This window comes from Heloderma suspectum, chromosome 1 (genome assembly GCF_057233095.1).
Source record: "Heloderma suspectum isolate Gila_16-S chromosome 1, 16-S_ref, whole genome shotgun sequence".
Lineage (NCBI taxonomy): Eukaryota > Metazoa > Chordata > Lepidosauria > Squamata > Helodermatidae > Heloderma > Heloderma suspectum.
In genome coordinates, this window is record NC_139458.1 from 125,464,891 (window position 1) to 125,487,607 (window position 22,717).

General features: G+C 43.6%; 1 protein-coding gene and 1 long non-coding RNA gene across 3 annotated transcripts in view; one reads left to right on the forward strand and one right to left on the reverse strand.

Annotated features, from left to right (window-relative positions):
• Positions 1-1,114: 1,114 nt before the first annotated feature.
• On the reverse strand, positions 1,115-17,287 carry LOC146357821 (uncharacterized). Of its 2 annotated transcripts, XR_014792100.1 has the most exons (3): positions 17,151-17,287; positions 9,234-11,741; positions 1,115-6,027 (listed from the first exon to the last, which is right to left on the reverse strand). It is a non-coding gene; the product is annotated as an uncharacterized LOC146357821 (long non-coding RNA). The 2 variants fall into 2 exon arrangements; XR_014792099.1 differs by lacking the exon at positions 1,115-6,027 and having other exon boundaries at positions 11,524-11,741; positions 13,634-17,287.
• A 248-nt stretch (positions 17,288-17,535) lies between these two features.
• MOB2 (MOB kinase activator 2) overlaps positions 17,536-22,717 on the forward strand; it is a 162,360-nt gene continuing 157,178 nt past the window's right edge. Inside the window, exon 1 of the mRNA XM_084856229.1 lies at positions 17,536-17,772. Coding sequence (XP_084712355.1) covers positions 17,756-17,772 — 17 coding nt within the window. The 5' untranslated portion in view covers positions 17,536-17,755. The remainder of the gene's footprint in view (positions 17,773-22,717) is intronic.

Genomic DNA, 22,717 nt, shown 5'->3' on the forward strand with positions numbered 1-22,717 from the left:
TACGGAAAAGAGAGCTGCCCTAGATGTTCCAGTCAAGGCCTTCTTCCCTTCGAGTGAAATTTCAGTTCCCTGATGTAATATTCAGGGATGGGATCTGCTTTATTATTGGAGCTAATTGCTCATATTAGATGTATTTACAGAAGAGCCATTTGCAGGAGACTGGTGCAAACAGGCCCTAGCTCCACCAGGCCTGCTCCATTAACCAGAGGAGGGTGGAACACTGCTGTAAGCAGCAGCCTTGTTAAGCCCAGACTAGCAAGGGGCCTAGACTTCCTCCACACTCAGGACAACATGAATTCAGTGCAGCCTACCCATAGTTCAGTTAAATACTCCTCCCTCATCTGCTGCTCATCAACATGCACAGGAACAGATGGGACTGCCTTATACCCATTCAGTCCACTTGTTCATCTAGCTCAGTATTATCTACACCCAACTCTTTTGGGCCCAGGAGCACACTTGGCAATTTGATAAACTGCCTTGGGCACCACCACAAAATGGTGGGAGGTATGGCTAGACACAAAGGAAAACTACCCTGCCCCAAAGACTGAGTACAAGGCAGAGGTGGGGGGTCCGAGCATTAAACAACTCCTTTGAACACATGGACACATGGAACCCTATTTTACAGGAGGCAAAGGATAAGGCACACATGTCTTGAGTGCAAGGCAGATGTCCCCCCACCCCCAAAAAGCCTCTCTGCAGGATTGGGTGGGGCCTCCCTGAACAATGTGGAACAGGGTGCAGGGATTTGCTGCTGCAGGGGGATGGGAAAAATTCCTTCCATGAACTTCATTAAAGGCGCAATCCTATGCATGTCCAAACAGAACTAAGGCCTACAGCTTCCAGCATGCTGGGAGTTGTGGGCCTCTTTTCTGTCTAAACATGCATAGGATTGCACCCTAAGTTAACTTTTCTTAGAAACCAAGCTTGATTTTGGATGATGCCCCATCTCAAGCTCCTGAGAGGCTTTTCTGAGGCACAGGGAACTGCTGGGGCGTGGGTGTGGGCCTTCTCCCACCATGAACGACTTCAAGTTAACTTATTGTAGGATCCAACCTGCAGTATTTTTGTAATATCCATTCATTTGCAAATATACACATTGAGCATGGGTGGGGTGGGGTGGGGAGAAGGGGCCAGATAGCGCACACTCTTTACAGGCAAACACTCCCAGGTTTAGTCCCTTGGATCTCCAGATACGAGTGGGAAACACCCCTGTCTGAAACCCTGGAGAGCTGCTGCCAGTAATGACAGACAATGCTCTGACTCAGTATAAGGCAGAGAGAGAATGGTGGCTAGGCAGCATTCTAAAGTACCAACAGTTTCCCCAAAAGCAAACAGCATACCCTTGGAGCCCCTTAACGCATTCCAACTTTTTTCCTTTGCTGCCTGCGTTCAAACTGCCCAACCTTTTCTCTCCAGCCCCCATCTAAACAGGTGGGGTGGGTCTGGCACCTAGTGCCCACCAAACATCACAGACCACTAGGGCTCATTTAAGCAAGCATCTTCGTAACGTAAATGCTTCCATTTTTTTTCCTATGAAGCTAAACAGAAGTCTAGAGAAAAGGCCATCTCCCATATCCAAAGCGGATACTTACAACAGTGTTGTGTAATGCTTCATGTTTTGTTAATGATTACCTACTGGATAAGGCAGCTTTCAAATCCAAATACATATGTTGTTATGGTGACTATTTACAGATTTAGGTCATCTTGGCCATATTATGTTTTCTGGATTATGTCTACTGCTGTATTATGTGAGTTAGTATTATGTTATGGTCTTCTCAAATGAATTCGGTATACAGTCTAGCTTAGAATGGAATCCATTATCTCTGCCCCACTGCAGAAGGAAACATGAAATCAGCACATGCCCTCTCTAAATGAGTAAGTTCAATCAAAAACAGTAGCAATGAGTTGGGAACAAATGTTTACCAACACCTGATGTGGCTGCTGTCAGAGTACAGCAGTTCTGAAAATCTTAGGATTTTTAAAATTTAAATATGTATGAATCATTAAGGCACTTTAATTTTAAGGCAATTGTGAGTTTCCAGGATGCTCTCACCCTGTCACGTGGGCTAGACATTTGTTTCTTTAAATACAACAATTACATTCTCATTCACTTATCAGGTGAGGCTGTGGATGTGCTAGATCAGTGCCTGGTTGTGACAATGGACTAAATGAGGGCAAATAAACTGAAACTCAGTTTGTACAAGACTGAGGGCTCCTCTACACCAGGCTTTTTATCCAACAACTTTACAGGGGCTTCCGCGTCTGGATTTTTTGTGTGATTAAGATTAACCCTTTACATGTGCCTTTTTCCTAGGGATTTCCTTTCTCTGCACATTGTGTGTTTCATTATACAGCCACTAGATGGTGCTGTGGTATAGCTGTAGTTATAGTGCAACTCTGTAATTAGAGTGGTTCAAACTGCCATTTTGAAATAGTGCATTTTCCCCATTAAAAATAAGCTGCAGAAATGGTCACGAAGCACGGGAGAGGCTCTGGAGGTTGATGACGTCATGTAAAGGACCTGCAAACTTCCATGAGTAACCAGTCTCGATTGCAGAATAAAAGCCTGGTGTAGAGAAGCCCTGAGATGCGTGTGGTTCTTCTGACTGGATGAATAGTGTTCAGGCTGTTCTGGATGGAGTTGCACTCCCCCAGAAGAAGGAGGTTTGTAGCTTGGGGATTCTGTGGGAGCCATCACGGTCACTTATAGCTCAGGTGGCCTCAGTGGTGCAGAGTATCTTCTACGAGTTTTGGCTGGTGGCTGGTATCTCAGAGATGGGCACCTTGTGGCCCTCCAGATGTTTTGGCCTACAACTCCCATGATCCCTCACCATTGGTATGCTGGCTAGGGCTGATGGGAGTTGTAAGCCAAAACATCTGGAGGGTCACATGTTGCCCACCCCTATCTGGACAGGGATAATCTGATTTCAGTAGTCTATGCTCTAGTAATCTCCAAGTTAGATTACTGTGATGTGCTTTGTGTGGTGCTTCCTTTGAAGATGGTTCAGAAACTGAAGCTTGTGCAAAATGCAGTGGCCAGATAGATAACAAGGGACCAGAAGATTTGAGCATATAGCACTGATTTTGGCCCACTTGCAGTGGCTGCCTATACTCTAAAACAGCCACATTCCCAGCACATCATCTGGCAGCCCTGCTCTGGAAAGAACCTGCCTATTTGCTGTGCCAGTGCCAAGCCTGACACTCAACAGGGTGCTGCTGTAGAGCAGGATTTCTTGCTGGCATCATCACAGAGCAGCCTGATTGCCAAGCAGATGACCTTAAATTTTGCATGAGGCATGCAAAGAGGCCACAGTTATTTATGGAAATGCGGAGCGGCCAGTTAATGATAGATGAGAGGGAGCAAAATATGAGGAAGTCATGATGGAAGCTTCACAAAACTTCCCAGTACCCCAACACCCATTTTGTCTCAAGAAACAGCAGGATCTGAAAATAAGAATATAAACAAAGAAACAAACAAACAAGCTTTCTCTAGCTAATCTATTCAGTGCCTGAGATTTCTCCAATTATGAAGGAGTCATTTGCTTGGCTGGAAAGAGTTGCTGCATGAGCAATTCAGCCTCTTCTTCTCCTTGTAAAATCATTAGGGGTAGAGTTATGGCTTCTCCTAAATGTAGAAAGGATTTCACTATCCAAGATGAAGTAGGAGCTCAAAATGGACTGGTTTTCTTATTAGAAAATTGCTGTCAAAACCTTACTTTGTTTGAACTAAAACCAATGCTTGACTTCTAAAATGAAATGCTGGACATCAACACTTGGAAGATACACTGACCCTGAGTGCTTCTTTTGAATCTGTTATGTAGGGGTAGGTTGTTAATAGTGGTGAAGAAAATGCACTCTGCGTATGCTCAAAGGCACTCTCATTTCTTATTACTTCACATATACAGGGCCCATGTCTTCCACTGGAACAGGTTTTGGAGATAAGTTCAAGTCCTAGCTAAACCTGAGCTTAAATTAATTTGTCTTAATTTAAGCCCTATCTAAAACCAACTATGCACTTTCACTTACACTGGTCTAGCTCATTGCTGGTTTACCTCGGAGGGCTACTGTAAGGATTAATGAAATAATGTTTCCAAGGGTAGCCATGTTAGTCTGTTGCAGCAAAAATAACAAGGAGTGTTGTGGCACTTATAGATAAAATTAATTAAGTAATTATACATATTATAGTGCTTAATTTAATAAAATCTCTAAAGTGGTTTACATACAGAAATACTAAAAACCGCAGCTAGAACACACATATATAACAATAAACAGTTACAACTTATAACATAAGGAAAGAAAGACAGACAGACGGACAACAAAATGGAGAAGTGTCACGTTAAGTTACAAGCTAGGGAAAACTTTGTGTAAACAGGGTTTTCAGATGGTGTTTGAAACTCACATTTTCCGCCTTCTGAGCCCCATGGAATAGGGTGTTCCAGAGGGTGTACACCATTACTGAAAACAGCCACTTTTCTGATGTTGCATGGAGACATTCAGTTGCTCACAGACTGGCCGATGAGGCCCGCTCTGAAGACCTCCCTCACCTTTAGGCAGGCAGAGCCTCCAGGAACTGCTGCTTTGAAATACTTGGAGTGACTTAAAGTAGTGGCAACCAAGGAAGCCAGTTCTGTGTGCCCCTCGCCTCATCACGATGAGGAAAGGGGGAGGTGCATTGATCCTCCTTGGGAAGGCGGCAGGCTGGCCTCATGGGCTTAATACGGCTTGTGGGCTGGGGATCTTGGCATAAGCTTTCATCAGATCCATGTGATAAAGTGGACTGCAGTCCACAAAAGTTTACGCCATAGTAAGTCTGTTGATATTCAAGCTGCCACAAGATTCTTTGTGTGTTTATTTATTTAAACATTTCTAGCCTGCCTTTCTAAATGGCATTTCAAGGCAGCTAAGAATCTCACACGGGGGACAAAGTTATCAATGGTTATTAGCCATGATCTCTGTATATCACCTCCAGTATCGGAGGTAGGATGCCTCTCAATACCAGTTGCTAGCAATTACGAGTGGGAGGGTGCACTTGTATTCATGTCCTGTTTGCGGGCTTCCCATTGGGGCATCCAGTAGCCACTGTGGGAACAGAATGCTGGACTTAGTGAATTTCTACACCAGCCAAAAATCCTGCATTTAAAATGGGGCTTTCTGCAGGATCACAACTGACTCCCTTTACACACGCTTCCTCCCTGCCCCCCAATATCTAAGTCTTCCATTATCTTTCATTGATCTCGCTCCTCTTCTTGCTGCTTTAACTCTTTTTGTGGAGGAAACTGAAGCGGAACACAAAGGGGTAATTTGATAGCTCATTATCTGAGATCTATTTAAAAATGGAACAAAGGGCATTTAGCGCAGGAGGGTCACAGCATCATGTAAAGAGCCTGCAAACTTCCGTGAAGGACCAATCTCAATCGCAGGATAAAAGCTCCGTGTGATGAAGCCCTTAGATAAGTCTTTGGTATGATCTATAGCATGGCTTTTCTTAGGTTCTCAGTACAAAACTTAAAACAATGCTTAGAAATAATAATAATAATAATAATAATAATAATAATAATAATAATAATATCAGTACATTAAAACTACAATTAACAGAACAAAATCAGTGCAGGAAAAAAACAATTAAAAGCCTCCTGGGTAACAAAATATTATAACATGGAACTCAGGTGGTAATCATCTTGTTTTGCTGTTTGCCATATATCGTCATCACCACCATGGAAAAAATATTTAATCTGACATGACACACTCATTGCTTTGTACATCAACCATGGATTAAAATGTGTATCATATAAGTAAATGTCCTATTCTTAGTACAATGCTCTGCACAGTAGAACTGGACAGAATTCATCCTACCTACTCCCCCCCCCCCCCGCCGCCGCCGCCGCCAGTACTCTTAACAAAGGCTAACAAGAAAGCATAATTCAAATAAGGGACATCTGTTCTTTAGTGTTTGCAGATAATGATGGATCAAGTGTCCGCGTAAAGGATAATTATTTTCAGCAGATGGTTTATCAGTATTTTTTAAATCTGTAAAAAAAGGAAATCTTTTCAATAAATTGTGTGATTTGAGCAGAATGTAATTTTTTTTATTACTATACAGCAGAAAGTCATTTGCAAATGAAGGATTTCTACTCTTTAAAATAGCCAGAGAGAAAGAGAGAGATCATTATTTATGATCTCATGACTAGCTGCATTGGGTAAAATGGCCTGTGTGTCTTATTCATTGGGTTTAATGCTGAGATAGCTCTCTTTGTGTAAAGGATGCAGCAATTTTTGTGGAAGGAGGTGTTATTGTTTACAGAATGCCGTATTTCCTTTGATCTTTTGGTCTTGCCTGTCTATGTCATGCTGCCTACCATTGAGTCAGTCTTTGAGAAATGAAGTGATTGCAGCTGCAAGTTGGGCAAAGGAGGAAGATTACCCAAGATTCCAAAATGAAAGACTCAATACACAGCTGTGACATCTCTTCTGTGCTGTTTTATGGAGCTACAGCGTGGGGCAGAAATCATTATACTCAAGGAGGCAAAAAAGTTAAAAAGGGACATCCCTTAAAGCAGAAGATGTAGGGCCATCCTAGCACCTGTGTCAATGAAAGGATCCATTATTTCTCCCATTAATTTGAGATGGACCATGTATTTCAGTGAAGCAGTCTAATAAATATTTCCACTGCAGGTTGATTCATATAAACATTTTTACATAGGAGGTCATAGTGAAGACACAAAAGCCATGATTTGTGTTGAAGGCATTGGATATAAATGGTATGTTATGTATGCATGAATAAATAATAAATATACCAATTAATTAATAAAAGGAGGGTATTCCCCAAAAGAATAAGCTAAAATATACTGGTGTTTCTCATTCTTGGGGCCCACTCCTTTGGCCCCACCCACCCCTGGAATGTGGCCCCCAAGAGCTTCTCTAAAATGAAATGCAGCCCTTAGGCTGAAGGAGGTTCTGCATCCATGACCCAAATACATACAATGCCATTTATTTATTTCATTTATATCCCTCCCTTCGTCCAAGGCACTCAGGGCAGCACACACAGTTCTTCCCCCTTTTTATCCTTACAGCACTCCTGTAAGATAGGTTACAGCGGCCCTAGGACACCCAGTGAGCTTCATGGCGGAGTGGAGATTTGACCCTGGGTCTCCCCGGTCCTACTGTGGCCCTCTAACCACTACACACACCCTCTCAGTCATTGATGTACTGTAGGCATTCATTGGGTAATAACCAATGGTGGTCCTACATAGAGTAGACCCACTGAAATGATTGAGACTTAAGTTAGTCATGCCTAACTTAAGTTCCACTCATTTCAATGGGTCTACTCTACACAGGTCTAACATTGGTACTATCCAATATATTAAAAGTATGCCATCCAAATCTATATATGAATCAGCAAATTGTGCAGACAAGAGTGTGCAATTATTGCAGGAAAACTGCACAAATACAAAATGATTTCCCCACTGCTCCATGGTGGGCTAGTTTATTCTGTTTTGCGAATTCTTAATCATGAGCACGGCAAACTCCACTGCTAAGCTCAATACTCTTTGCTGTCCAAATGTTTAACACCGTGAGGAATCACTGCGGTTTGCCATGCACATCTCCCTCTACAGATTTCCTGTTTGTTCCACAGTGAAGCCACTGCATGTTGATTTGGGTGGCAAATGATGATGACTGAGTGACAGAGACTGTTTGCTGGGAAAGCAACTCTGAACAGTTTCCAGAGATTAAACGACTGGTTAACACCATTAGTAACTGTTAAGACACAAAGTCTTTTACCTAATCAATGATTTGTTCATCCAGTGCTCTTTTTGAAACAGACATGCACAGCAGAAATCCCCTGCTTCTTATTGGCAGAGAAGATTAAGGTCTAACTTCCTTCTTTTGGGTATTTAATGTCACACTGAAAATGTATTTTTTGCATTGCAATTCTTCTCCTTATACTCTTTGTCTGTTTCTATGAGGTTTTGGGATCCTGCAAACTGTGTTGGCAACCTGGAACCACCTAGATCTAGTAACTCTACACTCAAGAGCTGAGGATGTTCCATAGAGTCGGTCAATAAAACACTATGGAGTCAGTTTCTTTGGTCCAATGTATAGAAAAGACAGCTCAAGCACAAATGGTAGGGACATGAGAGAGTGTATCCTCCCCTTTGAAAATAGTATCTGTAAAGGCAAAATGGGACTGTGTAGCTTTTTAGGGAGGCTGGCTGGCCATGAGCTTCTCTATTGCCATTATTGAATTGATCTCACTGGCAACCTGACCAAATGGGCATTTGCAAAAGGCTACTGCTGGCCACATATTTCCTAGTTGGGATCTGTGGTTGGAATGGATTTCAGCCTTAGCACTTGTGTTTTTGAAATAATGCTCATGGTTTTTCTCTGTTAGAAAGCACAGATAACAGAGAATATAATTATTCTGATAAATCAAAGGAGAAGGTTTAAAACTGCAAGATGAGAGGAGGAGCAGGAGAAATATTAGCAAGAGGTAGGATAATCTGAAGGGCCCATTCCACCAGCAGCCAGCTTATGCTAGTGTAACATCAGTGTAGCATCATTTGGATCCTGTGGACTCCAGCAGCTGAGAAGAAAGCAACAGCATACCAAACAACACAGAACATAGCAACTAAGTCAGCTGTTCACCCAAGGTAACTAGGATGGTCACTTACACATCATTTGCACAAAATGTGTGTATGTATAGATGCAAATTTAGAAATAAGTACTATAATTAGAAATACATCTCATTGTTGTGGGGAAGGCCAAGACCGCGCCTGCTCAGTCAGCTGTCCAACTGTTGATGAGCAACTTCAACTGGTTCTCCATGGGAGGAAGCAGTATAATGTATAACAAAGGCACAGGACCAATTTGGACAAGACTTAAAGGGCTATTGCAGCCCATTGCATGGAGAGGTGTGTGCATTACAGCAGAAGTGTGTAAAACCCTAAGCCTTAATCCCACAATTCTCAGTTCTCTGGAAAAAACTGAGAAAAAATCCTATACATTTATGATTTTAAACATATTTGCCATAATACAAATGTTCCCTACCCACATCAATGTGTGAGGATGCCAGAGGTGCAGACGGCAATCCTTCCACAATTGGCCTACAGGCTTCCTTGGGGCAAGGTTAAAATCCTGCTTGGACAACAATATCCATGCAAAATGAACCTTTTGCTAGGGAGGGAAATGGAGGAAGTAAGCCACAACTCCACTTTCACTGGAGCAAATGCTAGTACCTCACGCCATACAGCACCAAGGTAGGAACAGGTTCAAACTCCTCCTGGGGGAATGGTAGAATTAAGGCCATATTCATCTTTTGCATGCCTGGCTTGCAACATCCATGTCAGAGGCAGAAGAGGGGGAGCAGAAGGAGGATTGGTGAAAATCTATCTGGATGTTTGTTTTTCTACTCCACAGGGTCTGTTTTGAATTAAAAAAAAAAACTCTATTCCAATAAATTATTGTCAGTATATTTGGGGTTGTACATCACTTTGAGCTGAGTAGATATCTTGTCCAATGGTAAGTAGTTTTCCATACTTTACCATATCAAGCCCAAAGTGAATGTGGATTCTTGCTTGCTATGGGATATTCTTGTTCTGTACAATCGTTATATAAAATAACAATTCTTAAAATATTCGCTTTAATGAGGGGGATCAGGCAAGACAGTAGGACACATCATGGGGCATTTGCCATCTCTCAGCTGCCAGCCCAGACTCAGCCACATATGCCAGCACCAAGAGGATCTCATGAGGAGCACCAGCCCTCTGGAACAGCATCCTGAAGGAAATACGAACCAGCGTATATACAAGGCATCCCTATCTACTAAGAGCGTATATACAAGGCATCTCTATCTACTAACAGCGTATATACAAGGCATCCCTATCTACAGCGTATATACAAGGCATCCCTATCTACTAACAGCGTATATACAAGGCATCCCTATCTACAGCATATATACAAGGCATCCCTATCTACAGCGTATATACAAGGCATCCCTATCTACTAACAGCGTATATACAAGGCATCCCTATCTACAGCGTATATACAAGGCATCCCTATCTACTAACAGCGTATATACAAGGCATCCCTATCTAGGGCGTATATACAAGGCATCCCTATCTACTAACAGCGTATATACAAGGCATCCCTATCTACAGCGTATATACAAGGCATCCCTATCTACAGCGTATATACAAGGCATCCCTATCTACTAACAGCGTATATACAAGGCATCCCTATCTACAGCGTATATACAAGGCATCCCTATCTACTAACAGCGTATATACAAGGCATCCCTATCTACTAACAGCGTATATACAAGGCATCCCTATCTACAGTGTATATACAAGGCATCCCTATCTACTAACAGCGTATATACAAGGCATCCCTATCTACAGCGTATATACAAGGCATCCCTATCTACAGCGTATATACAAGGCATCCCTATCTACTAACTCCAGAAACAAACAAAAGGCTGTAACAAAGGGTGTTTCTACATTAAGCAAAAAACCCACATCCTTTCCGGAGCTTCCTGCTTTCAGTTTCTTTGCAGGATTAGGAAGGGCTTCTTTACATGGCAGCCACCTGGTTTGAACTGAGGGAGAGCCTCCCTCCCTCCCTGGCATGTGTGCAAAGGAGGAGGGTGGGAGTCTTGTTTCCGTAGCTTAACTTCTGCTGTACTGTTTTCTTGCAGCCCCCAGGAAACCTCTGACTTACTTCTGAGTAGACATAAAATGTAAGATTGTGCAACCCTCGGCACACTTACTTGGGAGTAAGCCCCACTGAACTTAATAGAGCGCTCTGAATCAACAGAGGACATTGCTTCTGAGCTTGGTGGGGTGGGGGATCAGATGTGTCTCCCTTCATTGCAGGGAGGCATTTTCCCCCCTTCTCCCTCCAACTAAGAAATGCAGATGCAGGAGACGCAATCCGCAGGCGATTCTTGCCCTCGCTCCCGTCAAATCTCATCCTGACCACGCCCCCAACAACTGAAAATGCCCACAGCAGGCAGACACAGTGGTTCCGTCCGCTATTGGAGAATTTCACAGGGAGGTCGTGGTGCTCCTGTTCCGTGGGCTGGAAAAAATGCCACATTTTTTGCATTTGGGGGAAAACATGGGATAGGCTGGAGGAAATGGCGGGAGACACCCTGGAGGGTAACAGTGTCATCTAAAGAGCCCACAAACTTTCGAGAGAGAGCCGTCTCAATAGCAGGATAAAAGCTCTGTGTGATGAACCCCACAGAGAACCTGTTACTGAACAGCATTCGAGGTGGAGTGGGATGCAGAAGCAGGACAGATGAACAGGGCTGTCAACCTTCCTGCCCAAACAGGACTCCTGTGCCTCTGAAAGGTGCATGACAGACAGCAGAGTAGTAGGTGTTGGGTACTCCATTGCTCCACCTCCATGCTGGATATGGTTACATAACTGTCTGTCAAGCAACTTGCAATGCTGCAAGAGCCTGGCTACAACAAGACGACTGAGAACACCACCAAAGAACAGCTGGAGTCACAACAACAGAAGGGATCAAAGAAGGTTCTCTTATATTGTATGTTTTTCAGTTGCCCTTGATAAAGAGACATTCTTGAAACATGTCGGGAACCATAAACATGGGTGCAGGTGTCTTTTTCTTTGGGAACAGCTGGAGTCACTCTGGGCACTGGTCATGCTGCAGACCTCACTTGTTGCCTACAATACACTGGGAGTGAGGAACCTCCTTGCCTCTGCACCTGTTGGAATGCCTCCTGTGAAGAATGCCAAGAGAGACACAGGGACAACAATGAGTAATGGATTGCAGCTACAACACAGAGTCTCTGGACTAGTCTTAGGGCGCAATCCTAACTAGATAAGATGCCTATCCTAAGCAGGGGGATCGTTCCCTCCACGCCTCTCCTGCCTTGCTATTTTTTGCTAGACAGCCGTTTTCAGCTGTCTAACGGTGGGGGGGCTGACTGGGAGAGGAAGCTGGATGTGTAGTACAACTGGATGTGTAGTACAGCAGCTCCGCTCTCCCCACCCCGGAACGCCCCCAGCCCCGCCCCTTTTCAGTCGCTCCGTGCTCCTCTTGCGAGCACGGAGGACGGGGCTTCTCCACACTGCCTCCAAGGCAGCGTGGACAAGAGAGGCAGTCGGTTTTCCGGGAAATGAGTATATCCCAGAAATGAATATATCCTATGGCCCTCTAGACAGTGTCTAGCGGGCCATAGGATTGCTCTCTCCGATGCTTAGTGGGTATTCATGAGTGACCAACTGAAAGAGTGTGCTGCTATCTGGGTGCTTTTTCAGTGCCTTTGCCACAGTCTATCTCCCCCTGTTCAGGGAAAGAGCATAGTGGCTGAAACAATACTGAATCCTGGCCTGCAGGAAACTGTTTATGCTGTTCCACGTAGCCAAGCACTGATCCTGCAATGCAACAGGGTTCATGAGTGTTTGACCTGCAGTTGCAATGGTTGGAGCATTCACCAACAGAGAGCTTACTTGCATGTGTGTTCATGGCCACTAGGCAAAGTGCAAACTTACCCTGTCAGCTACGTGGAAATAGAAGGAAGAGCATTAGAATTGTGTGAAAGAAGGAACAGAAAGATCCAACTGGATATCACCAGCACAACAATGCTTTTGAAAATCAAAACTGTTTCTTGAAAGATGCTGTACAAATGGAGAAATTTAACCCCAGCAAAGCCTATAAAAATGAAAACCTATCAGATCTCCAGATGTACCTATCAAACTGCTGGAGGTCACTCAAACTTCAAAGTGTTATAAATCAGCCATTTCCTACCCTCCTACCTCAAAATCAGCATGGACCACCCTCAAACTGACTTCTCCTATACTGTCAAGTTTCAGATCAATCTTCTAAGCTGTTTTCTGAGTATAAGCCATAGAACCTACTGTCCCGCTAATTACTGGTTATAGTGACAGAATGCAATTCCGACTCAATTGTGTCCCTATAATTCTTGGCCCTGTTGGCATGCCTCTAATTGTACATTCTTCCATCAAGCCCCTCTCCGCTCATGTCTGACTTGTGTGTGGCCTTGTACCAGTATAGCTGCACTCCCCCAGGTTTTTCTATGCTGCAGTGATTCTCTTCCTTACTGTACCTGATCCTGTCCACTTTTTGCCTTGCACAGACCATTGGATTGGTTTGTAAGTTGGCTAGTGCTACAGAGGGACATCCTGTTTGGGGTATGGGTGGATTATTAGTTGTCCAGGTAGCTAGTAATTTTCCACATACTCCAAAATGCCATCTGTCATGTACACTGGAGTCTTCAGTTGGTTCAATTTGAAGAGATAACATTCCAGATATGAACTACATGTAAACAGATGCAGTAGCTCTTGTCTTAGTCTGCAGACAGCCTGGAACCATGGCTCTTAGATATCTAACTGCCCTATTCATTTACCATAGGAGGAGGGATGGATAGGCAATAATTCTGAGGCCTACTGACAATTGATCTGCTCTTATTATTTATGGCCCTGGTATCTGAGTAACTTACAGCAGGAGTGAGCAGAAAGTAGATCTTCAGATATTTTGGACTTCAACAGCCCCTATCAGCATGGCTAATGGTCAGGAATGCTGGGAGTTGAAGTCCAAAACATCTGGAGATCTGCCCACCCCTGGGTTACAGTGCAATCCTATACATACCTACTTAGAAGTAAGCCCCATTAGATTCAGTGGGGCTTATTGCCACGTGAGTCTAGGATTGCACCCTAAGGCTTCAAAGTCTTCATCCTGAACCTGAGACTGGAAGATGATGATTTTCTGCCACCTGAAAATGGGACACTGTATTGAGGGGGGGGTGTTATATGCCCTCCAACAACTGGGTTGGGGTTTCCCAACCTGGTGCCATTCAGATGATTTGGATTTTTTTCTGTCTGAATATGCATTGTAGGCCTATTTTCTGTCATAGGATTGTGCCTTTAATCTCCAGTCCTGCTAATATAATGGCCACCATGTTTCTCTTTATCTCCGGTATCTGCCTCTCATAGGACCTTCTGTATCCCAATTAGGGGTGTAGCCAGATGAGAGTAACTGCTAGATGTTATACTCCCCCACAAACAGGGGATCAGCCATTTATTTTTCTTTGTCCCAGTAGCCTTTGGCGCAACTTGAACGCCTGTTTAGTACCTAGCAGAGGTTAATATAATTAAATCTGCAAAACAACTCCTGGTTTCCATTTTACGACTCTTTCAATCTGAAGATGTTGTGGCTTTTAACATCATGCCACCCTTTTCTCCTCTGCCCTCTCCCATTTTGCTTAACGTCAATCCTGATGAAGAATTCTTGAGAACTGAAAAGCTTGCTCACTATTTTGTGACATTTTGGTTGGTCCTAACAGCCCTACTGTGGATTTTTTTCTATGGATTGACACAGCTATCTATGCTTTTTATTTATCCTCTTATAGCATCCGCATGCGACAGAGACCAGAACTGATTTTTGGTTTGGTGACCAATATGCATCTGGAACCCCTGACTGTGTTTCTCTACTGGAGATTTATCAGGGAGAAACGAGGGAGATTTATCAGGGGAGAAACAAGCCTGGGATTTCCAGGGGTGCGTTGGCTACTGAAAGTCCTCATAATTCCAGCAGTTTTCCATCCTTTGTCACACAGGGACTTTCCCCTAGAGACCTTCCAGAGCCACTTTTTCTCATTGGACAGAATAAATGTATGTGTAACCCTGGTTGTTGGAATATGGGCTTGGTGATAGAGCGGCTGCAGGGGAAAAACAGTGGGTGAGGAAAAAGCTAAGCCCACTGCTTATCACCTGTCTCCTACAAATCACCCCATCCCCACCCCACATGCGCTACACAAGAGAAGCACGGTTTTCAGATTCGTGCTGACTGCTTATAATTTAGCATTGCAAACCTATGCATATTTATTTGGAAGTAGGTCCCACTGGGTTAAATAGGAATTATTCCCAAGGAAGTGTGCAAAGGACTGCAGTCTTAGATCTAGAGAAAAATTATATTCTAATTGCAGAGAGGATCAGTAGGATTTGTTCACATCACTAAGGCATCATATACCTACAGTTCAGCACCCAGAAAGCATATAAAGAAAACTCCATCTAAATTGTTTGAAGTCATTCTTAGATTTGTAAAGGAAGCTTCCCTCCCAAGGGCTTATAGCAGCTTGAGTGGGGCTTAGCAGGCCCGCATCAGGAGAGAAGGGTTAACCTTCTCCCCATGGGTCCTGATAGGGTCTCTCCATTGCTACTATTTAGGAGAAGAAAAAACTAGGTACATTAAATACAACCATACTTTTGCTTTATGTCTACTTTGGCCCTTCCTATTACTGCTCTCTGAAGTTCGTGAAGTTCAAAGTGAAAGTACAGCAGGTACCGATTATGAAGAGAAACTTGAATTATGCAATTATTTTCAAAGATAAATTGTTTACCACAATGGAGTGAGATACAGATCTAATACGTACATAATTTTGTCTATAATAAATACATACATAATTTTTGTCTATACAGTTTCTATAAAGGTAAAAAGGTAAAGGTGTCCCCAACCAGCTGTGTCTGACTCTAGGGTGCGGTGCTCATCCCCGTTTCTAAGCCGAAGAGCCAGCGCTGTCCGAAGACGCTTCCGTGGTCATGTGGCCGGCATGACTGAACACCGAGGTGCACGGAACTCTGTTACCTTTCCCGCCGAGGCGGTACCTATTTATCTACTTGCAATTTCTTGCTTTTGAACTGCTAGGTTGGCAGAAGCTGGGACTGAAGACGGGAGCTCACTCCGTCAGGCAGCACTCAGGTCTCGAACTGCTGACCTGCCGACCTTCCAGTCTGCAGTTCAGTGTCTTAACCACTAAGCTACCGCGGCCCTAAAGGAAAGGTTCCTCCTGTGCAAGCACCGGGTCATTACTGACCCATAGAGGGACGCCGCTTGCGCTCGCATTTTTGTGGCAGACTGTAGCGGGGTGGTTTGCCATTGCCTTCCCCAGTCGTGACTACCTTTCCCCCCGGCAAGCTGGGTACTCATTTTACCGACCTCAGAAGGATGGAAGGCTGAGTCAACCTGAGCCGGCTACCTGGGACCCAGCTTCCGCTGCGATCGAACTCAGGTTGTGGGGAGAGCTTTGGTTGCTATACAGCCGCATACCACTCTGCACCACACGAGGCTCTACAGTTTCTATAGTTGTACTCCAATTCTATGCATGTTTACTAAGAAAGAAGTGCATGAGCTTGCAGTCTGGCTATATATGAAGTTGAAAATTTAAGTCTTCCATAGTATTATAAAATGCAGCTGAAAGTGCAATCCTAAACATATCTACTCAGAGCTAAGCCCCATTGAGTTCAGCAATCCTACAGTACACACTTACCTGGGACTAAGTGCGTACTATAGGAGTGCAGCCTGAATATCCAAGTGTATTCCTACATTTTAATTACATAAGAGAGAAGTATGTTCTCTGAATCTTTTTAAAGATACGAGTTTCTTCTGTCTCTGCACGAAAATTCAGAGGTCTACATGATATTTTTAAGCCCAAGTAACTAAACCTTACTTTTCTTTGCTACAGTTTGGATGATTTCTGTTTTCAACTTTTTTCTCTCATTTTGCCAACTAGCAAAAAATAAGATAGACACACAGCACAATCTTATCCATGTCTACTAAGAAATAAGCATCACTGGGTTCAATGGGACCTACTCTCAAGTAAGCGTGTATAGGGCAATGAATATGGACTTGAGCACACACCGGGAGAGAGCGCAGGACAGGAAGGCCTGGCGTGCTATGGTCCATGGGGTCACGAAGAGTCGGACACGACTGAACGACTGAACAACACAGAGTGTATAGGACTACATCCTTAAGTACACTAGTACATTCCATGGGTACATTAAATAAAACATAAGTATTTCTGCTTACAGTTTCATAAATATATGAAACAGTACAATTTTATATGCTAAGCAATAATCACATTTACAGTGCAATTCTATACGTATCTACTCAGAAGTAAGTCCCATTTATTTCAATGGGGCTTACTCCCGGGTAAGTAGGTATTCGACTGCAGCCGCAATGTTCGGTCAGTGCATTCCTATGCATGGCTGCTCAGAAGTAAGCCGCGCTGAGTTCAGTCGGGCTCACTCCCCAACTGAGCGAGTATGGGATCGCAGTCCCAATGTAGTAAAATAAGGTTAGGTTTAATAAGACAGTCAGCACTGCATACATTTCAGCTTCTCCGCATATTTCCGTCTTCCTCCCTGGCTTCAAAATTTCCGCCATTCCATTCTGTTTCACACGCAGTGAGCAGTAAAGCTCGCACACCTGTTTAGTGCGCTCCTTCCGTTCTCCCGTCTTCTTCCTACCTCTCGGCTGGGCGGCTGGACTCCATTTCCCATCTCCCCCCAGCAATGCGGTCACTTCCGGGTTGCTGCCGCCGGGCGTGGGAGAGGGCGGGGCCGGGCGGGGAAAACGTTGGAGGAAAGGCTGTGTGTTTACTTCCGGCCACCCTGGGAGTGGGAGGCAGGGCGTGTGTGTCGCTCGCTCGCTCCGGCTGGTTGGCTGAGGAGACCCGGCGGGCGCTGCCTGGGGGGCGGGAACCCAGCGGCGCCGCCCGGAGGAGGAGGAAGAAGCGGCAGCGCGCAGCGGCTGAGGAAGAGAGGGCGCAAGGCGGGAGAAGGTCCGGTGTGGGACAGGCACCCATGAGCCGCCTCCGAGGCCGGAGCGGGCGGTGAGGAGAGCAGCTCAGGCGGGCAGGCAGGGACAGAGCCGGAGCCGCCTGCTCGTTCGCTTGGCCCAGCACCGCGGCGGCACCGAGCAGCGGGCGGCGTCATGGACTGGCTTATGGGGTGAGTGGCCTTGGCTGGCTGGGGGATGCTGTGACCGTCTTCGTGGGAACAGGTCGGTGATTCTGCACAGCAGCGCCCCCTTCCCCGCGTGGGGGGCGGCTTGCCAATATTTGCTGCCCTCCTCCTCGCCCCTCACGCCACGGGGCTGGTTTTGGCATGGCACTAGATCCGCGCAGGGAGTTGTAAATTGCTCCTGAGTAGTATTCAAGATTACTTAACTTGGATTAGTTCGCTTTCAACACGCTTTAATCCCCCACTTTTCTACTCTTTTTGGTTTAAAGAATGGGAGATGTATTTATGTCCCCTTCCCATACATACATGTGTGCACATAAGCATGTATACGGACTAGTACAATGCATACATATGTATGGAGTGGAGATTGCAATCTGAGTTAGTGATTTGAAGCATTATCGGGGATGATAGTTTTCCTAGATAAACAAATCCTGAGTTAAAAGGTGTGATCTTCTGTCAGTATTTGGGAATATTCTTGCTCTTTCTCATGCATGCATCCTCCTGTGCAGTTGTTTAAGGACCAGGGATTATGAAGAAATGCAAGCAGGAGGGGATGCTCTGGATTACTGGAGTCCTGGGAGGAGGGCAGCAAATCTGACTTTAATAGGAAGGTGTAGATAGATGTGGTTACCATGGAAACCTTAACCCTGACACAGCACCAGGTTGCTAAGGAGGAATTGCCAGTGGTGAGAGCCTCAGCAAGGGGCACAAAAGGGTGTGGTGTCAGTGAAATGTGAAGTGCTCAATTTGATATGAGCAGTACATTGGTTTCCTGTGGGCATGTGCTAGCCAGTGTATTAAGGGTTTGCTGACTGGCAGGAATACTGCATCAGATGTCAGTAGGTGACACTTTCTAATCAGAAAATATGGAGCATCACAGCAGCTGGTTTGGGATCCTGTGTTGTAGGAGACCAAGGGATGCAAAATGGTTAGTAATACCTGGTTGAGACTGAAGTGTGCTGTACTGGCAGGGGAATTTGTAAGGGAGTCTACCCCCCCCCCCCAATCATAACTTCAGACAGAGAAGTGGTGATAAAATGTGCATTAACACTAGGAGGAGAAATATTTAAAAATATTTATGGGCTGATACTGTTAAACTTGTCAGTTGTCCAGAACATGAATATTGCTTAATTGGGTTATAGAGAGAAGAAATGCAAAGTACAAATCATGCTATAACTCATCAGTCTAGTAATAAGCTGGATTCAGAAGAGGCAGGTCTCGGCATATTCTGTCAACTTAGGCATCTGTTTTTGCAGTAGCACTTCAGTCACGCCTTAAAACTTTTCCAACAAGTTTGCTTGCTGGAACATAGAAGAGGAAACCTTGGCAGAGGTTAAAACCAAATCACTTCTGCACTAGGGGGCCCGGAGAGCGTGGGATTAATAATACTAATTACACAGGGAAGCAAACTGTAGAAAGCAATTTGCTGCTAGTTTAAGGTTGAAAATCAGGCAGGTGAAGAATGCTAGCTGTGATGAAGTGCAAAGATTTGGATCCTTGCTGACTGCATGAACGTTCTTGACTTAGGTGAACTATGAGTCATGATGTTGCCCAGTCCATTGGTGGGTAACATGTCCATAAACATGCTCTCAGGTTATTTGGCTTTATGCAGTAATTAGATCCCATCCTAGAGCATCACCGTTTACCATGTTATTTTAGTAGAAGGGTCACAAGCTTTGTGCAATACTAGCTGTTTAGTATCCATGGGGAAGCTGACTTTATGGTTTTGATGAGTGAAATAAAATCAATCTTCTTAGTTCTAATAGGAGGATGAAGTCCTTCATGCTGGATGTGATACTTACCAGAATGCTTACCAGAACATCTGGAGGAAGTATTAACTTTCAATTATCAGACTGGGCAAGCAGGCTGTTGAGTTGTATATTTTAGCATGTATGCCCATCAGTGGAGATGGGCAAGGTTCCAAAGAGTGGTGTACATTAAAGCTCACAGGTTTATCAGAATTAGGTCTGGTATTCCAGTGCTGTGGGAGCCACAACAGCACTGTTCTTTCCTGTGCTTGTGGGATAACATGGGAAGCCTCAGATCCCATAGGAAGAGCCACTTCAGTTCTTCCCTATGTTATTGTCAATCTAGGTTTGCGGGTTAATGCTAGAGTGGGGAGGAGTATGGTGTCCTCCTCATGTATATCTGGATAAGAGTTACGTTGTACTCTTAGAAACTGCTAAACTCTTAAACCCCAGTTTGTGTTTATAATGCACATAATTTTGTTTGTTTGTTTTTCAAGTGGGACTCAGAAGTTTTATGTAACAGTTACAGTAACTCAATCCTTATTGCTCACATATTTCTGTACTAAATCATAGGTATGAATACATTGTGAAAGCTCGTGAAAATCAGTGCCTGCTTCTTTAATAATTTCTGGGGTACTTTGTAGCATTTAGTTATATAATGGCTGAGCATTTCATGCTTTTGAAGCCCTGATTAAGGAAAAATATTTCTTCTCCAGTGTAATTCGAATGTCAGTATTTACACGTGTCTGATCTTTGCTGTTATTACCTGACACTTTTAGTACCATCATTGACACTGGTGGTGCCTGCTTCATTTACTTTATCTCAGACATCATAAACATTCTACTTGTGTACTCCTTTTGACTTTGAAGGGGAAGTCTTTATAAGTTATATACACGTTTAAGTTTTTGTATACTGCCTTTCTATAAAAAACCGCCAAGGCGGTGTACAACAGATCAAAAGCAATATTTCTAGAACAAACCTTATAGTATTTGTTTACTATACCAAAGTTCTGATAATTGGCAGCTGTCTTATCTGCAACCAAAACATTAAAGTATACTATCGTTTTTAAGGGAAAGGAAGCTTCTGAGAAGAATAGGCTGAAATAAATGCCACATTGGAATATTCTGTGCTTTTTTCTCAGTGCTGTTGTGCATTAAATTTCTTTAGGATTTATCTTAACTTCTGTATGTAGAGATGTTAAAAAGTGGGTACATCTAATAAGAGTTTTGATTGCAGTGTATTTGGTAAGTGTTGCTTTCATGAGCATTTATTTTTTTCTTGTAGCTATACTTGTGCATGTGCTTTCTTCCCACCCTAAATACAGTACTGAAATATGCTCTACGTTCTAACTTCATAATGTTTATAGTAATTAACTTTCAGTGGCAAGCATAGATTGCATTTATCCTTGGTAACGTGGAGCTTATTCTAGATTTTTAAGTATTCCAAGCTTAGCTGTCACTTGTGCTTTTGAGCCCTTACTTAAAATCTCTGAGCCTGGATATCTGAGAGTAAGCGTAGTGTGGATGCAATGTTTCCTGACCTTTTAACCATAGCTGAGCCTGTGGATGCTTCCAAGCTCTTAAGTACTCACTCACTCCCCCTCCCTTTCCTCTTCAGCATTAAGCATGTATAGCATTACATCCGCACTATGGTTAGCTTTACCCAGGTTTTGGGTCTAGTTTGTAAGTCCTGGTTAAGCAATCCATGGTTACTGTTTAACTTCAATAAATATATAATGCAACACCATGTTTTTATACTGCAGGGGAAGGTGGATGTTATTTGTATAGGAGTGATGTGAAGGGGAGCATGCAAGCTCATGTGGTACTCTTAATTGCTTAACCATAGTTAAGTGATTGGGGAATACTGTATACCAAGCCTAAGGAGAGGAAGTGAAATTTGAAAGCCTTGTTGGAAGGAAGTAGTCAAAGTGTGTTTGTATTACCCAGGAATATTGTGCTTCTGCTTCAGTTTTATTTATTTTTAGGAACAATATTGTATTAATGAGTAGCAGTGACACTGATGCAGTTCATATGATCACCATGGCTTAAACAGGTGTGAATAAGCCCAGGCATGGCTTGTCATGTAGTCCGAACCTGGGCAGCATGGCTTGATGGAGAGTTAAAGAACTCTCAATCCATGGGCTATTGCTGGATTATTTGAGGGTTGTTTAACCCTCCAGCAAGCCATGCTGCCCAGGTTTGGATGACGCAAGAAGCTGTACCTGGGCTGTGATGATTGAAATCATGCCTGGCTTAAACACTGGGCGAACCAGCCCAGTATGACTTCCTGACTATACTTCACTGTGCTGCCTGTTCTTCCTATGATTTGCTGAAATTTGGGGGGAAAGTGCTAATCAAACTACCATAATTGGTAAATAGCCTGTACCCTGCTGCCGGGCAGTGTCATTTTAATGTCAAGGTTGCTGACTTAAGGGTGTCGGCAAATCCTGTTAGCCTGCAGACTGGCAATAAGTTATGCAATATATATTACACATTTTAAAAAAACAGGAATTTCAGATGTTCCCATGATATAGAGAAAATATACACAGTTTTGATGGGAGTTCAGAGTTGCTTTATGGGTTTGTGTACGTAAATCTGATATGCATCTATTGAAAACTCTTTGTTTCATTTTGGAAGAGGATTGATTGCTCTGTAAGATTGCTGGTTTGTTACTTGAAGTGTTGCAAAAAGACACACTGTTCTTTAAGTTATACAACTTTTGTTAATTTAGATTTTAAAATAATATTGAGGGAACAAAACCATTATTGAATTTGTACATCTGAATGTGACCAGATTTTATCATGGGATCTAGTGTAATTTTATGTGCCAACTAAAAATGATTTACTGAAGAACTGCTTGTTTTATGAGACATTTTAGAAAGTTCCTAAGAGCACAGTGAACTATAAACCTAAAACATTGGATCACCTCTCCTTCAAAACAATTGTTCAGATGCAGCTATTCCTATCATACCTTCTATAGTAAGGTCTAATGCAAATAATTTATTTGGCTTCTATAAGTAATAGGTCAAGCAAACACGTTTGCTCTGTTAGTCTCCTATCTTATGTCCAGCAGTGGTGAGCCAAATAATGCAGGAAGCTTTCATTTGGAACATGAAGACATTAGCTCATACCCTCTGTTTGTCCCAGAGCCACTGGGATTAAGAGGTATACTATCTCTCTAACATAG